General features: G+C 39.9%; 1 protein-coding gene across 1 annotated transcript in view; it reads left to right on the top strand.

Annotated features, from left to right (window-relative positions):
- The window catches only part of LOC107584952 (serine/threonine-protein phosphatase 2A regulatory subunit B'' subunit alpha-like), a 65238-nt gene extending 47992 nt beyond the window's left edge, over positions 1-17246 (top strand). The window contains exon 3 of the mRNA XM_016271733.1: positions 14510-17246. Within this exon, the coding sequence (XP_016127219.1) occupies positions 15016-17187 (2172 nt within the window). The 5' untranslated portion in view covers positions 14510-15015 and the 3' untranslated portion in view covers positions 17188-17246. The remainder of the gene's footprint in view (positions 1-14509) is intronic.
- The last annotated feature ends 3874 nt before the right edge of the window (positions 17247-21120 follow it).

The following is a 21120-nucleotide window of genomic DNA, read 5'->3' as shown; positions in this document are numbered from 1 at the left end:
TGCCGTGTCCCGGCCGGAGTGACGAGACAACATTAAAACCCATTATAAACGAGGCATTTGTTGCATCCAGTGGGGACATAATTACGGATTATAATGACTTATACTGTTTTTTACGTGTTGCGTTGCATCGCGCAAACATAAAATCATGTCTGCATTTGTGATCAGAGAAATGACAAACAACAAGTGCTACTCTACACTGCTCAAAACTCGCGTTTGAATCGTCAGTGGCAAATTCTTTAAATATAAAAAAACTTGTCAGACCAGCCGGCATTGTAGTCTACTCTACCAGGATCAGGAAACAGTCCTCCATAAAATGCGCTGGACACATCTGAACATCTGAAGGAGCGGCCGGTGGGCTTGCAGCAACCACATGTGACGACCCCGGGCTGAACTCCGCTTCGTCCACGGTGAAAGCCGATCCGACAATCCACAGCACGAAGTTGATGTATTTCCTCAGCGACCAACACGGATCAGCTCCAGGCATGACGAAGCGGATATCGTCATCTTTTGGAAGGCCAAACAAAGTAGTTTCGCTTTCACAACGAAACACACAGCGCCTTCACGACATGGCGGCGGCGGCAACAACTATACTACAGCGAGAATAAAAGTTATGCCTTCTTTCTTTGTGTGAACATTTGGGCGGTGTTATGCAAATCTTCCCACATCGTGACGTAGACATGTGGGGGTGTGTTAGAACGAGCCGTTTTAGGTATGAATGAATGAATGAATGAATGATGAATGATACATGAATGAATGCATCATTCATTCTTTATGCACCAAGGGCTTGTAACACTCCAAAGAGAAAGGAAAAATTGAAATAGCATCATATGTATTTCTGTGAACTCAGTGTGCAAAATTTCGGATGAAATTTTCGGACTCGGTGTGCAATGACCTTAAGTCTTCACTTTCGCATTAGATAAATTTAATGTGTATATGCTGAATAAAAATATTATTTTCTTTGAAAAACTCACTCCAAACTTTTGAACTCTAGTGCATGTGCAGTGGAATTTTGGACCAATGGGATTTTACCCAGAAAAAAAACACATGAATAGAAACCAAGCAGCCAACAATATGTCCTGGCATTTCTTATCAAGTCCTGACGGGTTAGAGTTGTGGAAGAGTTGCACTTTTTTTACTTTTCTGCCACTGACTTTTTGGTAGGTACCGCTCTCCCATATGTCTCTTCTCTGTTTGAAGCGTTGCTTCTTTTCCTTTGCTGAAAAGTACCAACTGTCCCATTCCAGGGAACACAAACTAATAAAACATTTGCCTTAAATTCACTAAAAGTCACTTTGGATAAAAGTGTATTACAAATGCATAATGTAAATGTCTGCAATGGGTCAGTGGCTCAGTTCCCATGCTGTCTGTGTGCCCTGTCAAGAGCTTCTGCTCACCATATCTAAATCCTGTTTGAGGCCCCAGGGAGGTTGAGTGAAGGAAAAGAGTAAGTGGAAAAAAGAAGGAATGGAATACAATAAAAAGATGACCAAGCGATATGATACATCTGCTGTGTAGAGTGAGACCAGGGTCATCTGTGTCCCTTACTTGGAAATTAAATGCATCATGGAGTTTGCACGAAATGCACAACATGTTCTATATCTCCTCTCCTTTTGACTTTTCTTTATCTTTCGTGACCTGCAATCAGTTTGATAAGTAATGCACAGTGGAGGCAGTCATTACTGTTAGTGCAGCAGCTGTTGCACTAAAGCATAATTATCAGTGCAGAGTGCTTTTTTCCAGAGGCTGCTTTGCTGTAGCAGAGGGCCTTTGCTGATTAGCTTGTTTCTTGTCTGTAGGGCATTCATGCTGCTCTGACGTCTTCATACGAGTGTGAATGGTTACGACCATCGCTTCATGGTTCCGTCTGACTGATGCGGTTTCAAGACAATAGACACTAATTAAGATTTAATTGCTAACTGCTGGTTTCCTCCTGCTGCAGAAAAAAAGGGAGTACAATCTACTATATCTCTGCCCCTCTTTTGGGGTGTAATTTATGCTTCCAAAGAGTGTATAAAAGCCCTGGAAAACATTTTGGAAGGTAAACTGCATTTTAGAATTAGGTCAGTGGTTGTTTCTTTTAGGCTATGAAATGAAATGAAAAAGAACAATTTTGTGTTAACGATTATGAAATGTTGGTTTTTAAGCTGCCAAGTAGAATGTGGTCTGTTGTTCTGTCAGTCTGTCTACACCTACTGTTCAAATATTTGGTGTCAGTATTTTTATTTTGTATTTTTTTCATTTTTGGAAAATAATTTAAAAGTATTTCCTTGACACGGTCACAACTGATAAACTACTCCTAAATGTAATGTAGAAATGTACATTTTCTGTGAAGCTGCTTTGCAACGATTAATTTGCTTCAATGAAATTGAGGAATTTAATTGTATTTTATTAAAATATATTCTCCTTTCAATTTCAAACAGCTATCTTTTTCTGGTCAGGGAGCACAATTTGACAACCTTAACTATTAACGACCCTTAAAATTATAGGGAAATGGTAGGTTGATAAGAATGTCTGATAAGAACTGACTGTAAAATATAATTGTTGATAAGGATGTTCAAGGACCAATAAGAATGCAAAATCAGGAATGTCTTGATGTCTTACTTGGTTAAATCATAGGTTAAAGCATATTTGCTTTGTTGCTTGGACTGCTTTTATATTTTTTATCATTCACTTTTATTGTACATTTATGTGTGGAGTTGTTTCAAAAGAAAACCAGGCAATTATTATAACAGTCATCGTGCTAATGAAATTGATTCAGGCTGTGTTTCCCTTTGATAATTGTATTCTGCACTCCATTTCATTCCCAATCTCTCACTCTGAATAATAATTAAGTACTTCATGCCACATTTGGCAATATTTCACTGAATTGCTATTCTCAGTTTTTGAAACATCCATATTTCCCCTCATTCAGTGACGTCCTACTCACTTTCCCCCCGTGGCTGTGAAGGGTTAAGTGTGCACCCTGGTCACCGTGTGAAGGAGTTAGTAGCCAGGGAGTGCGTAATCCTTCTTTTATTAATGTATTGTTGTCAGAGGGGTCAGGTTCTTTCTTGCAGCGACAGCTTTTGAAAGTCATTACTCAAGTGGAGACTAACAAAATTCACGGCAGGCCCCCCTTCGACAGCATGTGCACAGTAACAAGACCAGGCCTGGCCGCTAACAAGAGAGGGCTCACACAAAATCCCAATTTACCATCCAAAGGGAAACCTTTCCCATTGCAGTGATTCCTTAATGAGCGCTACTGTATAGTATATCGGTTCTTCATCCTTCAACTCTTAATTGGGCCAAATATAAGCAGACCAGCATGTCATGATTTATTGCTCTACCTGGCAGAAATAACAAGATCTATTTTCTTGTTGAGTATAACATGTTGAGGGTGTTATTTTGAGGAAGATGCTCCAGAGCTGCCAACATCATATAGCCTAGAGTCTCAAAACTGAAAAGCGCGGGCAAATGTGACAGGACACGGGTGCGACTTCTCAGCGTGTGACTGCTACAGTGTAATTAAACATGGAACGGATGTACGGCGTGAAAGCAACGGGATTACAAAGATAATGAGGCTGCTGCATTCTGGTTCCTTATGCTTCTGCCAGTAGACTGAGTCTCAAAACTGTGGGTGGATGTTGTCTTGCTTTCCAAACAGTGTGTTTGTGTTTTATGCACTGCTTTCTCCATAACAATCAGTGCATGCTAATTACAACATTAAGCTGAGATAAAGACTGTTGCTTGACAATTAAAACGTAATCTTCTAGGAACATTCATCTCAATTTTCATACAGTGCTAGCCATCCCAAAGCAGCTAAGCCAGCTAACCAGGGAGGTCCTATGCAGTAAGAAGTTTCCCATCAGACATATAAGATGTTTGTATGGGCGTACGCACCCACTGAGTGATGTGAAGGTGTGAAGACTTCTGCTTTAGCCCCCCACCGGCCTGGAAATAGACACGGCAGGCAAAGGAGAGAGTGCAGGATCATGTGTTGATCAGTCCATTAAATTGTCATTAAAAAGCCGATGCTTTGCTACGGTCCACACTCTTCCTGTCATATTGAGTTCAGCCCGACTTGACAACCAGCTACGTCAAAGCCCACTTTGAAAGCACACTATGTTATTGAGAGGCTCTGTTTGGGGACACTGGAGCTGAAGAGTGTGATCCTCTATGATAAACAAGTTCTTCAATGTGTCTGTAATGAGCCTTGACCGTGGAAAGCCAAAGCTGCCCATGGTAAACAGAAACATGCACGACCACAATGTGATTATATTTACTTTGAACCTTTGATATATAACAAAGAAGTGCTTTCTATTCATTTAACCATTGTTCAGAACAATGACACAGAGCTGGAAACTGTTTAAATTGGTTTTTATTAAAGGTGCAATAGGTGATTGTCTTCAGAAACATTTTTTGTTATGCTGGTTGAAAGTCTCTTCACATACCAATAGCAATCATTAAGTTAAGTGGTCTAAATGTATTTATCTGTATTTATACATTCTGTGGAAGGTGTAGGACCAAGAAATGTTCGTCCAATCAAAACGCTCGGTCCGAGCGTTTTAATTGGATTTCCTACCTGCCTGTCAACATATGTATTTTCATACCTCTGCGCTCCCTATTCGCGCAGACAGGATACGTCATCAGCGTGTTCACGCACGCTGTGCAGACAGAGCGAGAATGGCAGACAAACATCAACAACCTAATCTTCCTTCCTGGTATTGTAATACTTTTACTAACTGTACTACAAAGTTTTCTCACCGGTGAATGACACATGATGTAGCCCAACGCGGTTCCCAATTACAGTCCTCATTAATTTTACGTCTCGCACACTTTAATGCCGTTTGCATGGAACATATATGCTCACTTCGAACTGCGCGAGAAATGGAATTGGGAACCGCTGTAGCCTATTGTAGTAATGTTGTCTCTGGTATTCTGGTCTGTGAGCGTATGTGCGTTCAGGGGCCGTGGCTTTGGACAGTGATTGCAGGGAGGGTGGGACGTTCGCTTTCAGTGCTATCAGGCTAAAGTTAGCATTTTCCGAGATCTCCTACTGCACCTTTAAACTGTGACTGTAAATTGTGTTCAGAATCAGTATATGTCACAGTTCCAAACTTTCTACTGACTCTGAACAGCACCAGGAGAAAGATGCCATGGGTTCCTGATCACCTGTGTGAACATACTATAGTCCTGCTGCAGGGAGGCATGGATTTCAGCAATGAAAGTCATTGTCTGTAATTTCCACAGTGGAAAATGGAGGTAGTGTCTGTTTTTGGGATTCTTTGGTGAATGAAATTCAAAATGTATGCTTTCAGCAGATGCTTTTATGCATATGCATACATTATGAACTTTTATTTAAAAGAACATAATTTATTTGAAATGGAAAACTTTTTTAACATTATAATTTTTTTAGCTTTCCTTCAAAATAGGGTTGTCACTAACGATTATTTTGGTAATTGAGTAATCGGTCGACTATTCTGACAATTAATCGAGTAATTTATTTTGAGGAGATTCCCCCCTTCTATGTAAAGCACTTTGAGTGCCCAGAAAAGTGCTATATAAATGTATAAGGAATTGATATTTTGCTGTAATAAAAATAGACCTACACGAACTGGGGCTGCTCGATTATGGCAAAAATCATAATCACGATTATTTTGGTCAATAATGTAATTAGGGCTGGGCGATATAGCTAAAAAATGTATCAATGATATAATGTTTCATATCGATCGGTATCGATAATTATTGACATTTTTATAACCTTTTATAAAACAAAGAGCAATAGAATTTTGTTTTATTTAACCACTGCATTTTTAAATTAACTCAATTTGAGACAAACAACAAATATTTTTGTTTTCACATTCAAACACAATAAACATTAAACAAATATCTAATTTCGAATGGTTTATATGCAGATTAAATGGGTTTTAAGGAAACTTTTGTCTTGTCTCCCGAGGCCACAGGAGGGCGCAATGAGCAAAATAATGCAGAACATTTAAATTGTCAATGCAAGGAAATAAGTTTATAAAAAAACGTGCATTACGTCTACATTAACTCATATAAATCAAATATAATTTCGTAACTTTCATAAACAATTATGAACAAAACAGCATCATGTATCTATGCGTTGCTTAATCCAAAGCGCCATTCACTCAGATTGCATTTAAAAAGATATGAGATGCAGTGAAAAGGAATTAACCTCCACAAATTCGCGATGTGTTTTCTAAAAGTTTAAACTGTTTTAACTTTGCATGGCTACATCTCTTGTGTGAGACGCGAGTGCAGCAGTCATATTTGTCCATCTAAAAATGTGCTGAATATGCGTTCTGTGTGAATGGCTTGGTTTCGGTTTTCACCTAATCAAGATCTTCTCCGCATTGAGCTTCTATATTTCTCTAATATTTTGAAGAGCTCGAAAAGAGTCCGCACATTCAAACATTAAAGCATCACAAGCGAGATGGGAACGATATGTGCAATTTACTGAATAAAACAAGGCAAACGTTTTGGTCACATGTTGACCATTTTCAATGCCAAGCTAACAGTGTTAGAACTAGAAGCCATCTTAATTTAAGGAATCACATGATAATTAAAGAGATCACATGATCAATCAGGACACACACAGAGAAAAAAAAAGAAAAAAAAGAAAAGAAAAAAAAGGGGGGGCACAATGTGTGTATAAGTAGAGCAATGGATAATTTACATCAAATTAGAGAACAATGGTTGTCTGTTGGAGTTAACAAAAGTACTCTTCATAAAAAACAAGACAATTGAAGTTCTTCATTTAATCCCTTCGGATATACACAGTCCATATAATAGATCCACTTAGCTTCACATTGTAACAGTCTTTTGTTAGAATCACCACCTCTTCTTGAACTGATCAATCTCTGAATACCTGTAAATCTCATATTACTAAGTTTATGGTCAGCATCCACAAAATGTCTGGCTACAGGAGAATGAATGTCCATCCTTCTAATAGAGCTCCTGTGCTCGTTGATACGGGTCTTTAATTGACGATTAGTCTTGCCAATATACTGTAGACCACATGGGCATGAAATAAGATAAATAACTAAAGACGATGAACAAGTGATAGTCTCTCTAATTTTGAATGTTTTCTGAGTGGTGGTGCTAGTGAAAGAATCCGTTTTAATTGCATTTTCACAAACTGAACAAATCCTGCATGGGAAGAAGCCAGTGGAATGATCCAAAGTCACATATTTGTTCTCCTTAATGAAGGTATCCGAACTGACTAAATTATCTCTTATGTTACGTCCCCTATAATATGAAAAAAGGGGAGGCTCCTTGAAGATTCTGTAACCGATATCATCAGCTCTCAGAACATGCCAGTGTTTATTGATGATAGACTTTTATGTCTGACTATGAACAGTGAAAGTTGTACAACACATATAAAGAGGTCTTTGAGATGTCTTGGATTTTGATTTAACTGGTGTAGATTTTACCTTTTCAATTGCTTGCTTAAGCCATTTATCAGGATATCCTCTAAGAAGAAACTGTTCGTACATCTTATCGCATTCCACCTCAAAATCATCAGTGTTTGTGCAAATCCTCTTGATTCGAAGAAATTGACTCTCCTCTGTCCAAAATAAAAAAATGTCCATCAATTTACATTTATAAAAAAATAAGATAAGGCAAAAAAGGATTATTTTTGTAGATGTATTCCTGCTCCAAAAATGACATGAAACAGCATGCATAATCTGGTGCAAAAGCCGCTCCCATTGCTGTGCCATTCTTCTGTAGATAGAACTCTTTATTGTATAAAAAATTGTTCTTAGTCAATACAAGTTCTGCCATATCAACAAGAAGTTGTGTGGAAGGTGTAAGGTCACTTCTTAAATCCAAGAAATGTCTCATTGCGTCAAGACCCACAAGATGGGGAATATTAGTATACAAACTGACTACATCCAGAGTCACTAATTTTATGTATCTGTCCACCTTCACTGATTTAAGCTGATCAATAAAGTCACTTGTGTCTCTCAAATATGAAGGCTGTTCAGCAACAATTGGTCTGAGGTAGTGGTCAATAAAAATTGATAGAGGTTCAGTGAGAGATCCTATACAACTGACGATTGGATGTCCTGGGGGATTTTGAAGTGTGTTGTGTACTTTAGGCAACACATACAAAACAGGCCTCACTGGATATTTGCATGTTAAGAACTGCAGTTCTGTTTCTGTAATCATTTGATTGCTGAAAGCTGATGTAAGGAATCCATCAATTTCTTTCTTAAAGGATTGAGTAGGATCCACATTCAACTTAACATAGAATTCATCATTATTCATTTGGAGTTGCACTTCCTGATCGTAAGATTCACTGGGTATTAAAACAATGCCACCCCCTTTATCTGCAGGCTTAACCACAGCTTTGTTCATTTTCTGCAGAGAATGGAGAGCTTGTAGTTCACCCTGGGTGCAGTTGGACACCAGTGGTCTTCTTTGGTGGAGAAGATCATCAATATCCCTCTCAACCAGCTTTACAAAGGTGTCAATCGATGCATTAGATGTAGGGGGGCAGAAGGTGCTCTTTGTTTTAAAAGGAGTATAAACCCTTCCTATTGCGGGGGGTGTAGGGTTCTTGTCAAAAAAGTACCTACATTTTAAAGAACAAAAAAATTTGTACAATTCCACTTTGAGTCTGAAAGGGTTCGTATGTGTGGTAGGGACAAAAGATAACCCTTTGTTTAAAATATTCTCTTCAGACTCAGACAGAACATGATCAGTGAGATTGAAAATTAAATTCTCCTCTGTCCTTATCTGGTGATCCTTTTCTTTATCTTTGCCCCTCCCTCATCTGCCTCTACGGGTTTTCTTCTCCTTAGTGAATACTTGGGTTTGTGAGTGTCGAATAAAAAATCAGGTTCAGAATCTGTGGGATATTCAGATGAGTTCAAAGCCTCGGATGAGCTGCCAAGGTATGAGGTGGAAGGTATATTTCAAAAATGCACTGACTTGCGCCTATGCCTGGTAACATCAATGGGTGGATTACGCCAGGGATATAATTTGTCATCCCGGTAATCCAGGGCATCTCTTCTGTATTTTTTCACTTTAATTTTCTGCAGCTCATTTTTATATTTTTCAACTGATTATTGAAGTTCACTCTCCAGGGAATGTAAAAACGCAGGATTGTGCAGACTCTTAATACTATCCTTGAGTTCAACAATCTGTTGACAAGTGTTGTCAAGTTCCTTACTCATAAAATCAATGACCAAGACAGTGAGGTCGAGAGAGGCCTTATTCAAAATTTCACACCATTTGTTGCAAAAATCATCATTGATTTATCAGAATCTTCTCAATTTCTTGTTCAGTAAATGCATAAGTAACTGCCTTAGATTGAGTGAGGCTGTTAATCTCGCTTATAGAGGACATAGTTAACCTTAATTGCTAAGGTGGTAGCAGGTGAGAAAAACAAAGTATCAGAGAAGCAGCCAGAGACTCACCGCGCCTTCAAAAAAATCCAACTGAAGTGCGTGGACCAAAAAAGGTTACCCAAAGATGAAGAGCTTGAAAAGAGTCCGCACATTCAAACATTAAAGCATCACAAGCGAGATGGGAACGATATTTGCAATTTACTGAATAAAACAAGGCAAACGTTTCGGTCACATGTTGACCATTTTCATTGCCAAGCTAACAGTGTTAGAACTAGAAACCATCTTAATTAAAGTTAAGTTTGAACAAGATCAGTTTCTTGGCCACTTATGTTTGTGTTGATGACCATACTTTAGCTCTATTAGAAGGATGGACATTCATTCTCCTGTAGCCAGACATTTTGTGGATGCTGACCATAAACGTAGTGACATGAGATTAACAGGTATTCAGAGATTGATCAGTTCAAGAAGAGGTGGTGATTCTAACAAAAGACTGTTACAATGTGAAGCTAAGTGGATCTATTATATGGACTGTGTATATCCAAAGGGATTAAATGAAGAACTTCAATTGTCTTGTTTTTTATGAACAGTACTTTTGTTAACTCCAACAGACAACCATTGTTCTCTAATTTGATGTAAATTATCCATTGCTCTACTTATACACACATTGTGCCCCCCCCTTTTTTCTTTTTTTTTTCTCTGTGTGTGTCCTGATTGATCATGTGATCTCTTTAATTATGTGATTCCTTTAATTAAGATGGTTTCTAGTTCTAACACTGTTAGCTTGGCATTGAAAATGGTCAACATGTGACCGAAATGTTTGCCTTGTTTTATTCAGTAAATTGCATATATCGTTCCCATCTCGCTTGTGATGCTTTAATGTTTGAATGTGCAGACTCTTTTCAAGCTCTTCATCTTTGGGTAACCTTTTTTGGTCCACACACTTCAGTTGGATTTTTTTGAAGGCACGGTGAGTCTCTGGCTGCTTCTCTAATATTTTGAATGCATAACGCAGCAACTGCGCGTCTCGTGGGCTAAACAGCGTAGTCTTCACTGTAAGAATTAAACTTTTTTTTGTTTTTCATTAAAGCTACAAAAGTCCTTCACTCAAGAGCCATGTGTGATTTTGAATTTGTCTTTTGTTGTTTGATTAATATTAAGCACACAGTTGGATCCAATTTACCGTTACACGCCTATTTTCATTCTCAACTCTTTATGTTCATTTATTACATGACCGACGAAGGTATAAATGAATAACCACTAAGTGCCGCATTTTGACAACATTTTTGCGTGTATTTGATCGTTTAGGCGCACACATTGAGCTAAAAGATGACTTTACATTTTCGTATTCTGTTCCATCTCTGAGCACATATATCTTCCTGAGGAGCAGTGCAAGTTCTCTTTCACGCTTTTAAAAACATGAATAAATATACTTCTATAAATCAAGCCTGTCCCATTTTGCAAAGGTCATGTTACATGATTTTACTAATTTGCACCTGAAACTGGGCTTTTATGGAGGAACGAAAACGCAGCGCTGGAAAAGGGGGCAGAATGGGACGCAATAATCGTTTTATCTCGATTGTTGTATTTTCATAATCGTTGGAGGCCAAAATCGAAATCGAAACAGTTTTTCGATTAATTGCACAGCCCTAACGCGAATAATAAACTTTAACTTAAAATACATAATAATAGCAATAAGCCAATAACAATTATTGGTTCAAATGAGATGCACTTAACCGCACACATATACATAAAGTGCATATTAAACTCGCAGTGCATATATTTATTTAATTGAATGGCAGACTTTGTGAGTTCACAATAACGATATGCTTTATGATTTTTGAATGGTTTTAATATTCCGTGTAGCCTTAGAAAACAGTCTAATAATGCTTTTCATGGATTCTCGTCCATGGAATGCGCCACTTCTGATATTTTGCCGGTTAATCGTCTTGGGCAAAATGCAATCAAGGATTTTTTATAATCAAGTACTCAAATTTAATTGACAGCCCTACTTCAAAGTTTACTGAGACCCCCCTATTGGGCCCCAGCTCCTGGGTTGAGAGCCACGATTATAACTGTTTTATAAATAAATCTGAACACCCGAAGTATTAAAGAATTTAGTTTCATGTGACCTGTTGGAGATGTCCATTGCTTCTTGTATTTCATACCATGGGAGTTTCTCTCAACTTACGGCAGGAAAGGGGCATTCAGGAAATGTAATTTCCTCTCAAAGACATACATATTACTGAAAAGGGGAAAACTGTACAGGTTTCATGACCCCCAGAAGTAAATCCTGGCATCCTGAAGCTGGCTGACTGTTAATGCATTTGATACTTTGTATTTCCTTGTCTTGTTGTAAAAGGCAGTTGCTGTCATTGTAAGGTTCTCACAGGCGCCACCAGCTTTTAGTGTAACTGGCTGGGCAAGCAAGACCAGTCAATTGTGAACCGTGTCTCCACACAGAATATGGAGGGTGTTGGTTGTCCCTGTAAATCTCACTCTCTGGATGTTTTTCTAGGTGCCTCCTCTCTAGTACCAGAGACCATTGTTCCAATACTGTGAGGAAATGCAGACGTGTAATGCATTTATGAGTTTAAATTGTGAATGCAGATTATAATGCTATAAATGCTTCCATGCATGGCTATAGTCAGAGTTTATATGAGGTAAGATTGTGGTTGAAATCCTGGAGACTTGTTCTCTGCTGTTGCTCTGCTGAGACACAGAGAAGACAAGGCTTTAATGAAGCCTGCTGTGTGAGGAAGAAAAAAATGGAAGAAAAACAATAGGGCCAGAAGGAGTGAGAAATAAAAGCAAGAGGGAAAAAGAAAATGAATTGGAGAATAAAGGAGCGTGTGCTTTGGCCGTGGAGAACATTTTCGATTGAGACATGCTAATAATGAGCTCATTCTTTTATATGCATTGAAAGAAATTTGTCTTTTTGAATGGTTTTAATATTCCGTGTAGCCTTAGAAAACAGTCTAATAATGCTTTTCATGGATTCTCGTCCATGGAATGCGCCACTTCTGATATTTTGCCGGTTAATCGTCTTGGGCAAAATGCAATCAAGGATTTTTTATAATCAAGTACTCAAATTTAATTGACAGCCCTACTTCAAAGTTTACTGAGACCCCCCTATTGGGCCCCAGCTCCTGGGTTGAGAGCCACGATTATAACTGTTTTATAAATAAATCTGAACACCCGAAGTATTAAAGAATTTAGTTTCATGTGACCTGTTGGAGATGTCCATTGCTTCTTGTATTTCATACCATGGGAGTTTCTCTCAACTTACGGCAGGAAAGGGGCATTCAGGAAATGTAATTTCCTCTCAAAGACATACATATTACTGAAAAGGGGAAAACTGTACAGGTTTCATGACCCCCAGAAGTAAATCCTGGCATCCTGAAGCTGGCTGACTGTTAATGCATTTGATACTTTGTATTTCCTTGTCTTGTTGTAAAAGGCAGTTGCTGTCATTGTAAGGTTCTCACAGGCGCCACCAGCTTTTAGTGTAACTGGCTGGGCAAGCAAGACCAGTCAATTGTGAACCGTGTCTCCACACAGAATATGGAGGGTGTTGGTTGTCCCTGTAAATCTCACTCTCTGGATGTTTTTCTAGGTGCCTCCTCTCTAGTACCAGAGACCATTGTTCCAATACTGTGAGGAAATGCAGACGTGTAATGCATTTATGAGTTTAAATTGTGAATGCAGATTATAATGCTATAAATGCTTCCATGCATGGCTATAGTCAGAGTTTATATGAGGTAAGATTGTGGTTGAAATCCTGGAGACTTGTTCTCTGCTGTTGCTCTGCTGAGACACAGAGAAGACAAGGCTTTAATGAAGCCTGCTGTGTGAGGAAGAAAAAAATGGAAGAAAAACAATAGGGCCAGAAGGAGTGAGAAATAAAAGCAAGAGGGAAAAAGAAAATGAATTGGAGAATAAAGGAGCGTGTGCTTTGGCCGTGGAGAACATTTTCGATTGAGACATGCTAATAATGAGCTCATTCTTTTATATGCATTGAAATAAATTTGTCTCCAGTCTCACAATGACTCATCTGTTGACATAATAATCATCAGAGAGACCTAATGCAATATGATAATACGTAAAAGGCTCTATTTACACTGAGACAAATTTAAATGTTTGTGTAAACTGCTTTAGTGCTGTTAAGTTTACAATATCTTTAGTAGCACATGGAAGCAGGAAAACTGCTCTTGTGCAAGTTGTTGTTGATTAGTGCTGGTCTCCAATAATACAGTACAAAAATGTGTCATCAGAGCACTACAGGAAAAAAAGTTCCTTGCCTGAGGAATGATTCAGTATTACACCTAAGGTACAACTACAACTGTTCAATTATGGCATTTGTGTATTTGAATTGCTTGCTCTTGAGTAAACTCACTTTATAGGGAAGAGAGGCAGAGTGCGGTGTGTTGTCAAAGAATGCTAATAGTGTGTCTGTGCACTTTAAGTTTAATCACTAGCTCTTTAACAGCTTCCACTGTTGTGGGCCTCTTTGAAGATGGCTTAAGGACTGCATTTGATAAGTCAGGAGACCTAAGATACCTGAGGCTTAGGTATTTTTTATAACCACATGCCAGCATTAGACATTACAGCATGTTGTTTTATTTTTTTTGGTTTATATTTGTTTGAAAGACATAGTTTGTGGTTCAGTACCGGCTTGTAGTAGGTGCTTTGATCTTTTCAACATCAAGTTATTTTGGTTTAGCTGTACCAAAGAAACATTAAAAGTGTAAGATGCTTATAATCTAACGAAGAGAGTTGTTAACCAAAGATAGTCTAAAATCTGCAGTGTTCACTTTTAAAAAAACATTAAAGATGTTCTTCACTTGTATTGTAAAAACTGTACATTGAATGCAGTGTATGTCGCTGTGAAGAACATCATCTACCAAATACATTAGTATGTAATATTTCACTCAGAAGCAGAAGCTTCCTTTTATCGTTTTCCTTGTGTTTCCTGAAGAAGAGCAACATGTATGTGGTTGTAGACTACTTGGATAGAGGCTGTAAATTAAGTGTTGTTCTCAAGGATGGCACTAGCAAAACCTAGGGTCTCAGAGATTGGTACTGTATTTCAATTGATCTGAAAAAAGTACTTTCTCTCTCCCCTTAACCCACTTTTGTCTTTTTACTCACAGGTGGCTTTCACATTGGATTCTTGAACATCTGATTCTAGCCGGGAAAGCAAGATAGAGAGAGAGGATTGAACATCTGCTGAACACATCAGCGGAAGGCTGTCACCAGGTGGGCTGTATGCTGTGGCTGTGGCTTTGGAGACGGAGCCAGAGGACTTCTTTATGTCCACAGGCCTCAGCTGTCCAAAGGGGGGATGATCTGGAGCGCTGCACACAGGCCTATCATTAGGCCATCGGGGCCCATGCTAAGGAATGGATAGTTTTGCTGCTTAATGTTACAGTGTAACTTCCCTTTAACTATGGGTCAACGGTGAAGGATTGATATGGAAATCCTTTTTTTCCTTGGAATCAGCTAAAGCAGCAGTTGATGCAAAGCAACTTTTATTTGCTTTTTAGGATTTATATAATTTGACGTTTTTATATAATTGTGTCTACATAGCATTTATTGTTTTTAGGTGGCTTGCATATATTACAAAGCAGACTTTTGGATTTATGAACAAACAAAGACCATGGCTGCTACCTATCGCATTGTGGTCAGCAGTATTAACTGTTATAACAGCGTTGTGATTGACCGTCGTGTCCAGCACACTGTACACTACTGTAATGGGCCCTGTGGTGCACTAAAACATGGACTGAACTGCACAGTGGCTCACCGCAGCACTTGTGCCGAACTTCTTGACACCCCCATATCTAGAACCTGCTCTGACCGGCCCATCGGCCTTCATGAGTCCAAAACAATGGAGAATGGCAACACCGGACCTGGTGCTTTCTGCGATGACTACCACCAGGTCGTTCCCAGAGTTAAGAAAGGATCTGCCATCCAAAGCTCAGCAAGCCTCAAGGATATTACAGGGGAAGCTATCAACCTTGCCAGTGGAAAAATTAAGGAGTTTTCATTTGAGAAAATCAAATACTCTTCCAGCCATGTGACTTTCAGAAAGGGCCGTAAGGTTAGGCCGGACTCCTTCAGCAGGAGGTCCACTGATCTAGACATCATCTATGGCCAGTTCACAGGCAATGATGAGAACTGTCCTCCATTCGGCCTGTTTCAGAAATCTGTTCTCGAAGAGCAGAAGCTAAGTCGCAGTGCATCCCTAGAGCAGAACTTAAACAATGTGGCCACGCTCTACCTGAACAGCCTCACCGAGGAGAACCTAATTACCCGCATACTGGAGAAGACCAAGGCAGACAGCAGTGCCTCAGGAGAAGACATTAAAGCCTGTCTGGACATTCTCCTTAAGTGCTCGGAAGATCTGAAGAAGTGCACGGACATCATCAAACAGTGCATCAAAAGGAAGTCGATGGGTGGAAGCAGCGATGACTCTGGGAACCCTGAAGTCATTTATAAAAATGTGATGGCTCGTCTATCCAACTACCTGAAGAGGCTTCCTCTTGAGCTGGAACAGGGGCAAAGTGTGAGGCAGGAGCACAGTGAGCTTGCCGAACTAGTCAACAGCATACACGGGCTGCAACAAATCCCTTTCTCCCCCATCTTTGGCAATGAGCAGCCTCCGCGCTATGAGGACGTTGTTCAATCTCCTCCGCCCACAAAGCCTCGACTGAAACCCTCCCAGCCAGAACCTCTAGAAGGCTCTAGGGATCTTGCAAGCAATGTGAAACCCTCTGGTTTGTCAGCACGTACACCTCCATCAACTAATGGGTTCTCGCATGGCAGCTTGCCTTCGGCCAGTAGCGGTTCAGCACCTTATATCTGCCACCACACAGTCTCAACCAGCCGACCGGACACATTTTCTTCCACAAACTCTCTCTTGTCTAGCAGTAGCGAAAGCCTCTGTAAGGATGCCATGGAGGCTCTGTATATCGAGGAGGAGGATTCGGATTTGGGAAGGATGCCGGACAGGGCAGTTAAAGGGGATGGGAAGCACAGCTGTAGTATTTCGGAGTCCAGATTGTTCTCCAAAAGACCCACTGGCTACTCTGAGCCTAGTGGTGGTGTTTCAGATAAACTCCATGAACTTAGTAGAAATGGAACTGTGTTCAAGCCTAAAAACGACTCGATGGTCAACCAGATGTACTTGCCAAAAAGCACAGATTCCAGGCTGTTCCCTAGATCAACCACACACGTTAATAAAGGGGGATCCGATGACATTGATAAATTGCTCATGGACCTGGAGTGTCTTTCCCAGAACATGCAAAAGGAGCCTCCACTGCCCCCTAAACTTAAAAACTGTGCCCAGCAGACAGGCTCACCCCAGCATTTGATTGGTAACTCTGTGGCTAAAGATCTACCAGTGGCAGGTGTGTCTGGACCCTTGATGACCAAGCCCTCTGAGATAGGGGTTGAGGCCACCGAAGAAGATGATGGAGCTCTGCTTCTCAGGATTCTTGAGAGCATTGAGAGCTTTGCTCAGGAGCTGGTGGAGAGTGGAGCTGGGAGAGGAACTCAGTCTAAGGAGCGAGAGGTCATGCGTCTTCTTCAGGACACGCTGGCCAGCACCAAAGCAGAAGTGGCTCCACTCCCGCTGCCTGTACCTCAGCCTGAGACTGCATCTACACCAGCACAAACACCTAAATGCACACCTGCCCCAACACCCTTAAGTGCACCTCCTGCTGTACAAACCCCTGCTTCTACTGTAAGGGACACGGGCTCAACACTTCTCATTCAACAAACGCCAGAAGTCATCAGGGTGAGTTCAGCTAAACTGACAGTGTCTATATAGAGTCTTCATGTCTCGTCCAGTATCTGTGCAATGTGTATCATTGGTAAAATGTAAAAAAAAGCGAGATAAATATATAGTTTCGTTATGAAACGCAGACTGATGTTTTGTTAATGTAACTGATGATATTCAGAGAGTTAAACGATTTGGCACAAGCTGATTGGTTCATGCTGCATATGCAGCCAATGAGCTTACTGTCTTGCATTTATATGGCTGGCTAGCATTCACTAGAGATTCCTGCAGTGCGCTTTCAGAGTTCTCTGAAACTAAACAGCTAAGATAAGTAAACAGTCTTCACTCTGATTCATTGGATTATTGCGTTCGTCAGATTTACATTTTTAAACTAGAAAACATACAAGTTGTAAAACTACGTGCAGGTTATTCGCGTGAGGAGTAATTACTAAGCATGTCTTGTTCATATAACAGCAGTAGCATTCTGTAAGGGACACGGGCTCAACACTTCTCATTCAACAAACGCCAGAAGTCATCAGGGTGAGTTCAGCTAAACTGACAGTGTCTATATAGAGTCTTCATGTCTCGTCCAGTATCTGTGCAATGTGTATCATTGGTAAAATGTAAAAAAAAGCGAGATAAATATATAGTTTCGTTATGAAACGCAGACTGATGTTTTGTTAATGTAACTGATGATATTCAGAGAGTTAAACGATTTGGCACAAGCTGATTGGTTCATGCTGCATATGCAGCCAATGAGCTTACTGTCTTGCATTTATATGGCTGGCTAGCATTCACTAGAGATTCCTGCAGTGCGCTTTCAGAGTTCTCTGAAACTAAACAGCTAAGATAAGTAAACAGTCTTCACTCTGATTCATTGGATTATTGCGTTCGTCAGATTTACATTTTTAAACTAGAAAACATACAAGTTGTAAAACTACGTGCAGGTTATTCGCGTGAGGAGTAATTACTAAGCATGTCTTGTTCATATAACAGCAGTAGCATTAGCAGCAGCAGCAAGCAGTTTTCCTAGTTCATGTATGTGAGAATAGAACATCAAGCATCGCAGATTTAGAACAGTAAAGTGAATTGGGGATTACCTTATTTGCCCGAAATCTCCAATGCTTTTGATATCTTCTGTGGGCATTCATTTCTACATTAACCGTGAACGGATCGCTTTCAGATGCACACCTCACTAGTGGGGTCGGTTTGCAGTTGGCGTTTCAGTTGTTCACAATTTAAGTCAAGGTGAACCCGTATAACTGTCTTTCATAAACGTCATCCTGTCAGCAGCCTTACCTGTTTAACCATAACAACTTAATGAGCAGCAGAAAATAATATACCCGCTCATACTTGTACTCGTGCCGCATTGCAATGCGCTCAGAAGAGTGAGTGCCCGTTCTTAAAGGGGCCACATCTCTATTTCAATCATTACCTTGGTTCAGTGATAATGAAGAGTTTATAATGAAAGTCATATTTAGTGATAGTTTAAAGATAATCATGAATTTGTTTTAAAATATAACGATACTACTAATAATAAATTATTTCCAATCAGTAGCTCATGTACAATGTAGCTAATAACAGGACACTTTTAAACTGGAATTTTCTATTTGTGTATTCAGTTGGGCTTACAGCAATTATAGTATTTTCATGGAGTGTAGCAGCAGTATCATTGAATTCAGATTGCGTTATTAGCGAATTGTTAATTGCAGTAGGTATAGCAAATCAAGTCAAATTATAACTGTTGTTTATAACAGCAGAAAGTATCTGGTTGCATGAAATTTCAGTGATAACACATGGGGTAAGTAACTCTTAAAATTGAAATAGGCTTATATTACTTCATTTATTTAACAGGGTGTACAGAGATTTTGTGAATTCTTCAATTCATTATTTTCATTATTTCATTATATTAATTATTTGTTTGCGTTTCATTATTTAATAAAGATTCTTAGTAATTCTAAGTACCTTCGTGCAGCTGTAGCAGCAGTATGCATAGCTATTCCGATCGCAATTTTTAGCTAATTTAATAGCAGCAGAATGGCATAGCAAATTAAGATGCAATGTTAGAAATAACATTAGCAGCAGTCTGCATAGCAACCAATTATTATTGCTAATATAGCAGGGGCAGCAGAAAGTACTTGGTAGTTGCATGAAATTTCAGTGATAATGCATGGATGGGCTACAGAAATTCTAGTACTTTCATGGAGCATAGCAGCAGTATCCATAGAATCAGATTGCGTTATTAGCAAATTATTAATAGCAGTTTAAAATGGACTTGAATCGAAATTACTAAAGATTCGCAGGACCCTAATATATATTGCCTATGTACCAATATATAATATACACGCTTGTTTCGATTTAAATAGAACATATTCTATTTATGTTCTATTTATGACATACTGACACAAAGTTAAAATGATTTGCAGCGGTTGCTTTGTCGTGTCCAGTGTAGAGCTGTTGCAGCGCTACGCGACATGTGTAGCATCCGGTATAGACGCGGTGAGTGAAGCCGAGAGCAAGATATGCCTCGTCATATTTTCTGCATTTAGCTTTTGAATGACCAGCACCTGCCGGGGTCTGTGCGACTTCATCTATGGCTTTTCTCTTCCCTTTCACAAACCGATCCATCTCCAATTCTAACTTACATCCTTTGGCTGTTTACTGTTTTATTTCTTTTCTTTGTCTGCTGATGGCCCGTGCCCCCCCCCCGCAATACTCGTGCGCCCCCCTGGCGGGCGTGCCCTACAATTTGAGAACCACTGCTTTAGACAGACTTTAAATAAATAAATAAGAATAGTACTTACAGTCTTCGAGTCAGAACAGCCGGCATTGTAGTCTACTCTACCAGGATCAGTAAACAGTCCTCCATAAAATGTGCACACATCTGAATATTTGGGTTGAAGTGTTCTGGAACAGTGTTGTAAATACAACTTAACCACTGATTTCTAGTCGTGTCCATTTTTGGAAAGCCAAACAAAGTAGTTTCGCTTTCACAATGAAACACAGCGTCACACACGGCAGCCTAGAGTGAGCAGAGGCCGGGGGCTAGAGTGAGCAGAGGCGGTGGGCTTGAGAATGGCGTGGCCGGCGGATTCGACGAAGGAGGCTTTCGGCAACCACATGTGACGCCCCCGGGCTGGACTCCACTTCGTCCATGGTGAAAGCCGATCCGGCGATCCACAGCGCAAAGTTGTTGTATTTCCTCAGCAACCAGCACGGATCAGCTCCAGGCATGACGAAGCAGATATCGTCCTCTTTTGGAAGGCCAAACAAAGTAGTTTTGAAACACACAGCACCTTCACGACATGGCGGCGACAACAACAATACTACAGCGAGAATAAAAGTTACGCCTTCTTTCTTTGCGTGAACATTTGGGCTGCGTTATGCAAATCTTCTCACATAGCGACGTAGACATGTGGGGAAGTGTTAGAACGAGCCGTTTTAGGTAGGTGTGGCTGACTCTTAACTTTTATAAAGAATATCTCTTTGGATTTGAGACTTTAGTCTTTGCAACTCAACAGATCTTCTTTATGCACCAAGAGCTTGTAACACTCCAAAGAGAAAGGAAAAATTGAAATCACATCATATGACCCCTTTAAGGTCGAAGTAATGAAATGCACCGTAACACTGTTACTGTTTGAGTAATTTCAATGTGCCCATGGACTGTCAGTGTGTTTGTTTTGCTCCCCTTGTGCTCCCAGAGACCCAGTTTCTCCCATGTCTGATTGTGTTCATTTGATTCACCTGTGTTCCCCTGATTATCCTCGTTTAGTTCCTGATACTTAAGCCCTTTGTGTATACTGTGTATATTTATAATGTATATATAAATACACACACATACAGCTTAGACGGTGTGTGCCATCAAAGTACTGCGAGAGCTATAAGAGAGCGGACGTCTCCTTATGCTTTCTCTCGCCGTACTTTGATGTCATAGACCGATCAATCTTCAAGTCGAACACACCTCTTTACGCTTGTGTGTAAAGC

Source organism: Sinocyclocheilus grahami, unplaced genomic scaffold (assembly GCF_001515645.1).
Source record: "Sinocyclocheilus grahami isolate Dianchi unplaced genomic scaffold, SAMN03320097.WGS_v1.1 scaffold5.1, whole genome shotgun sequence".
Lineage (NCBI taxonomy): Eukaryota > Metazoa > Chordata > Actinopteri > Cypriniformes > Cyprinidae > Sinocyclocheilus > Sinocyclocheilus grahami.
The sequence above is the reverse complement of the archived record's forward strand: the minus strand, read 5'-3'. Positions and strand labels throughout refer to the sequence as shown.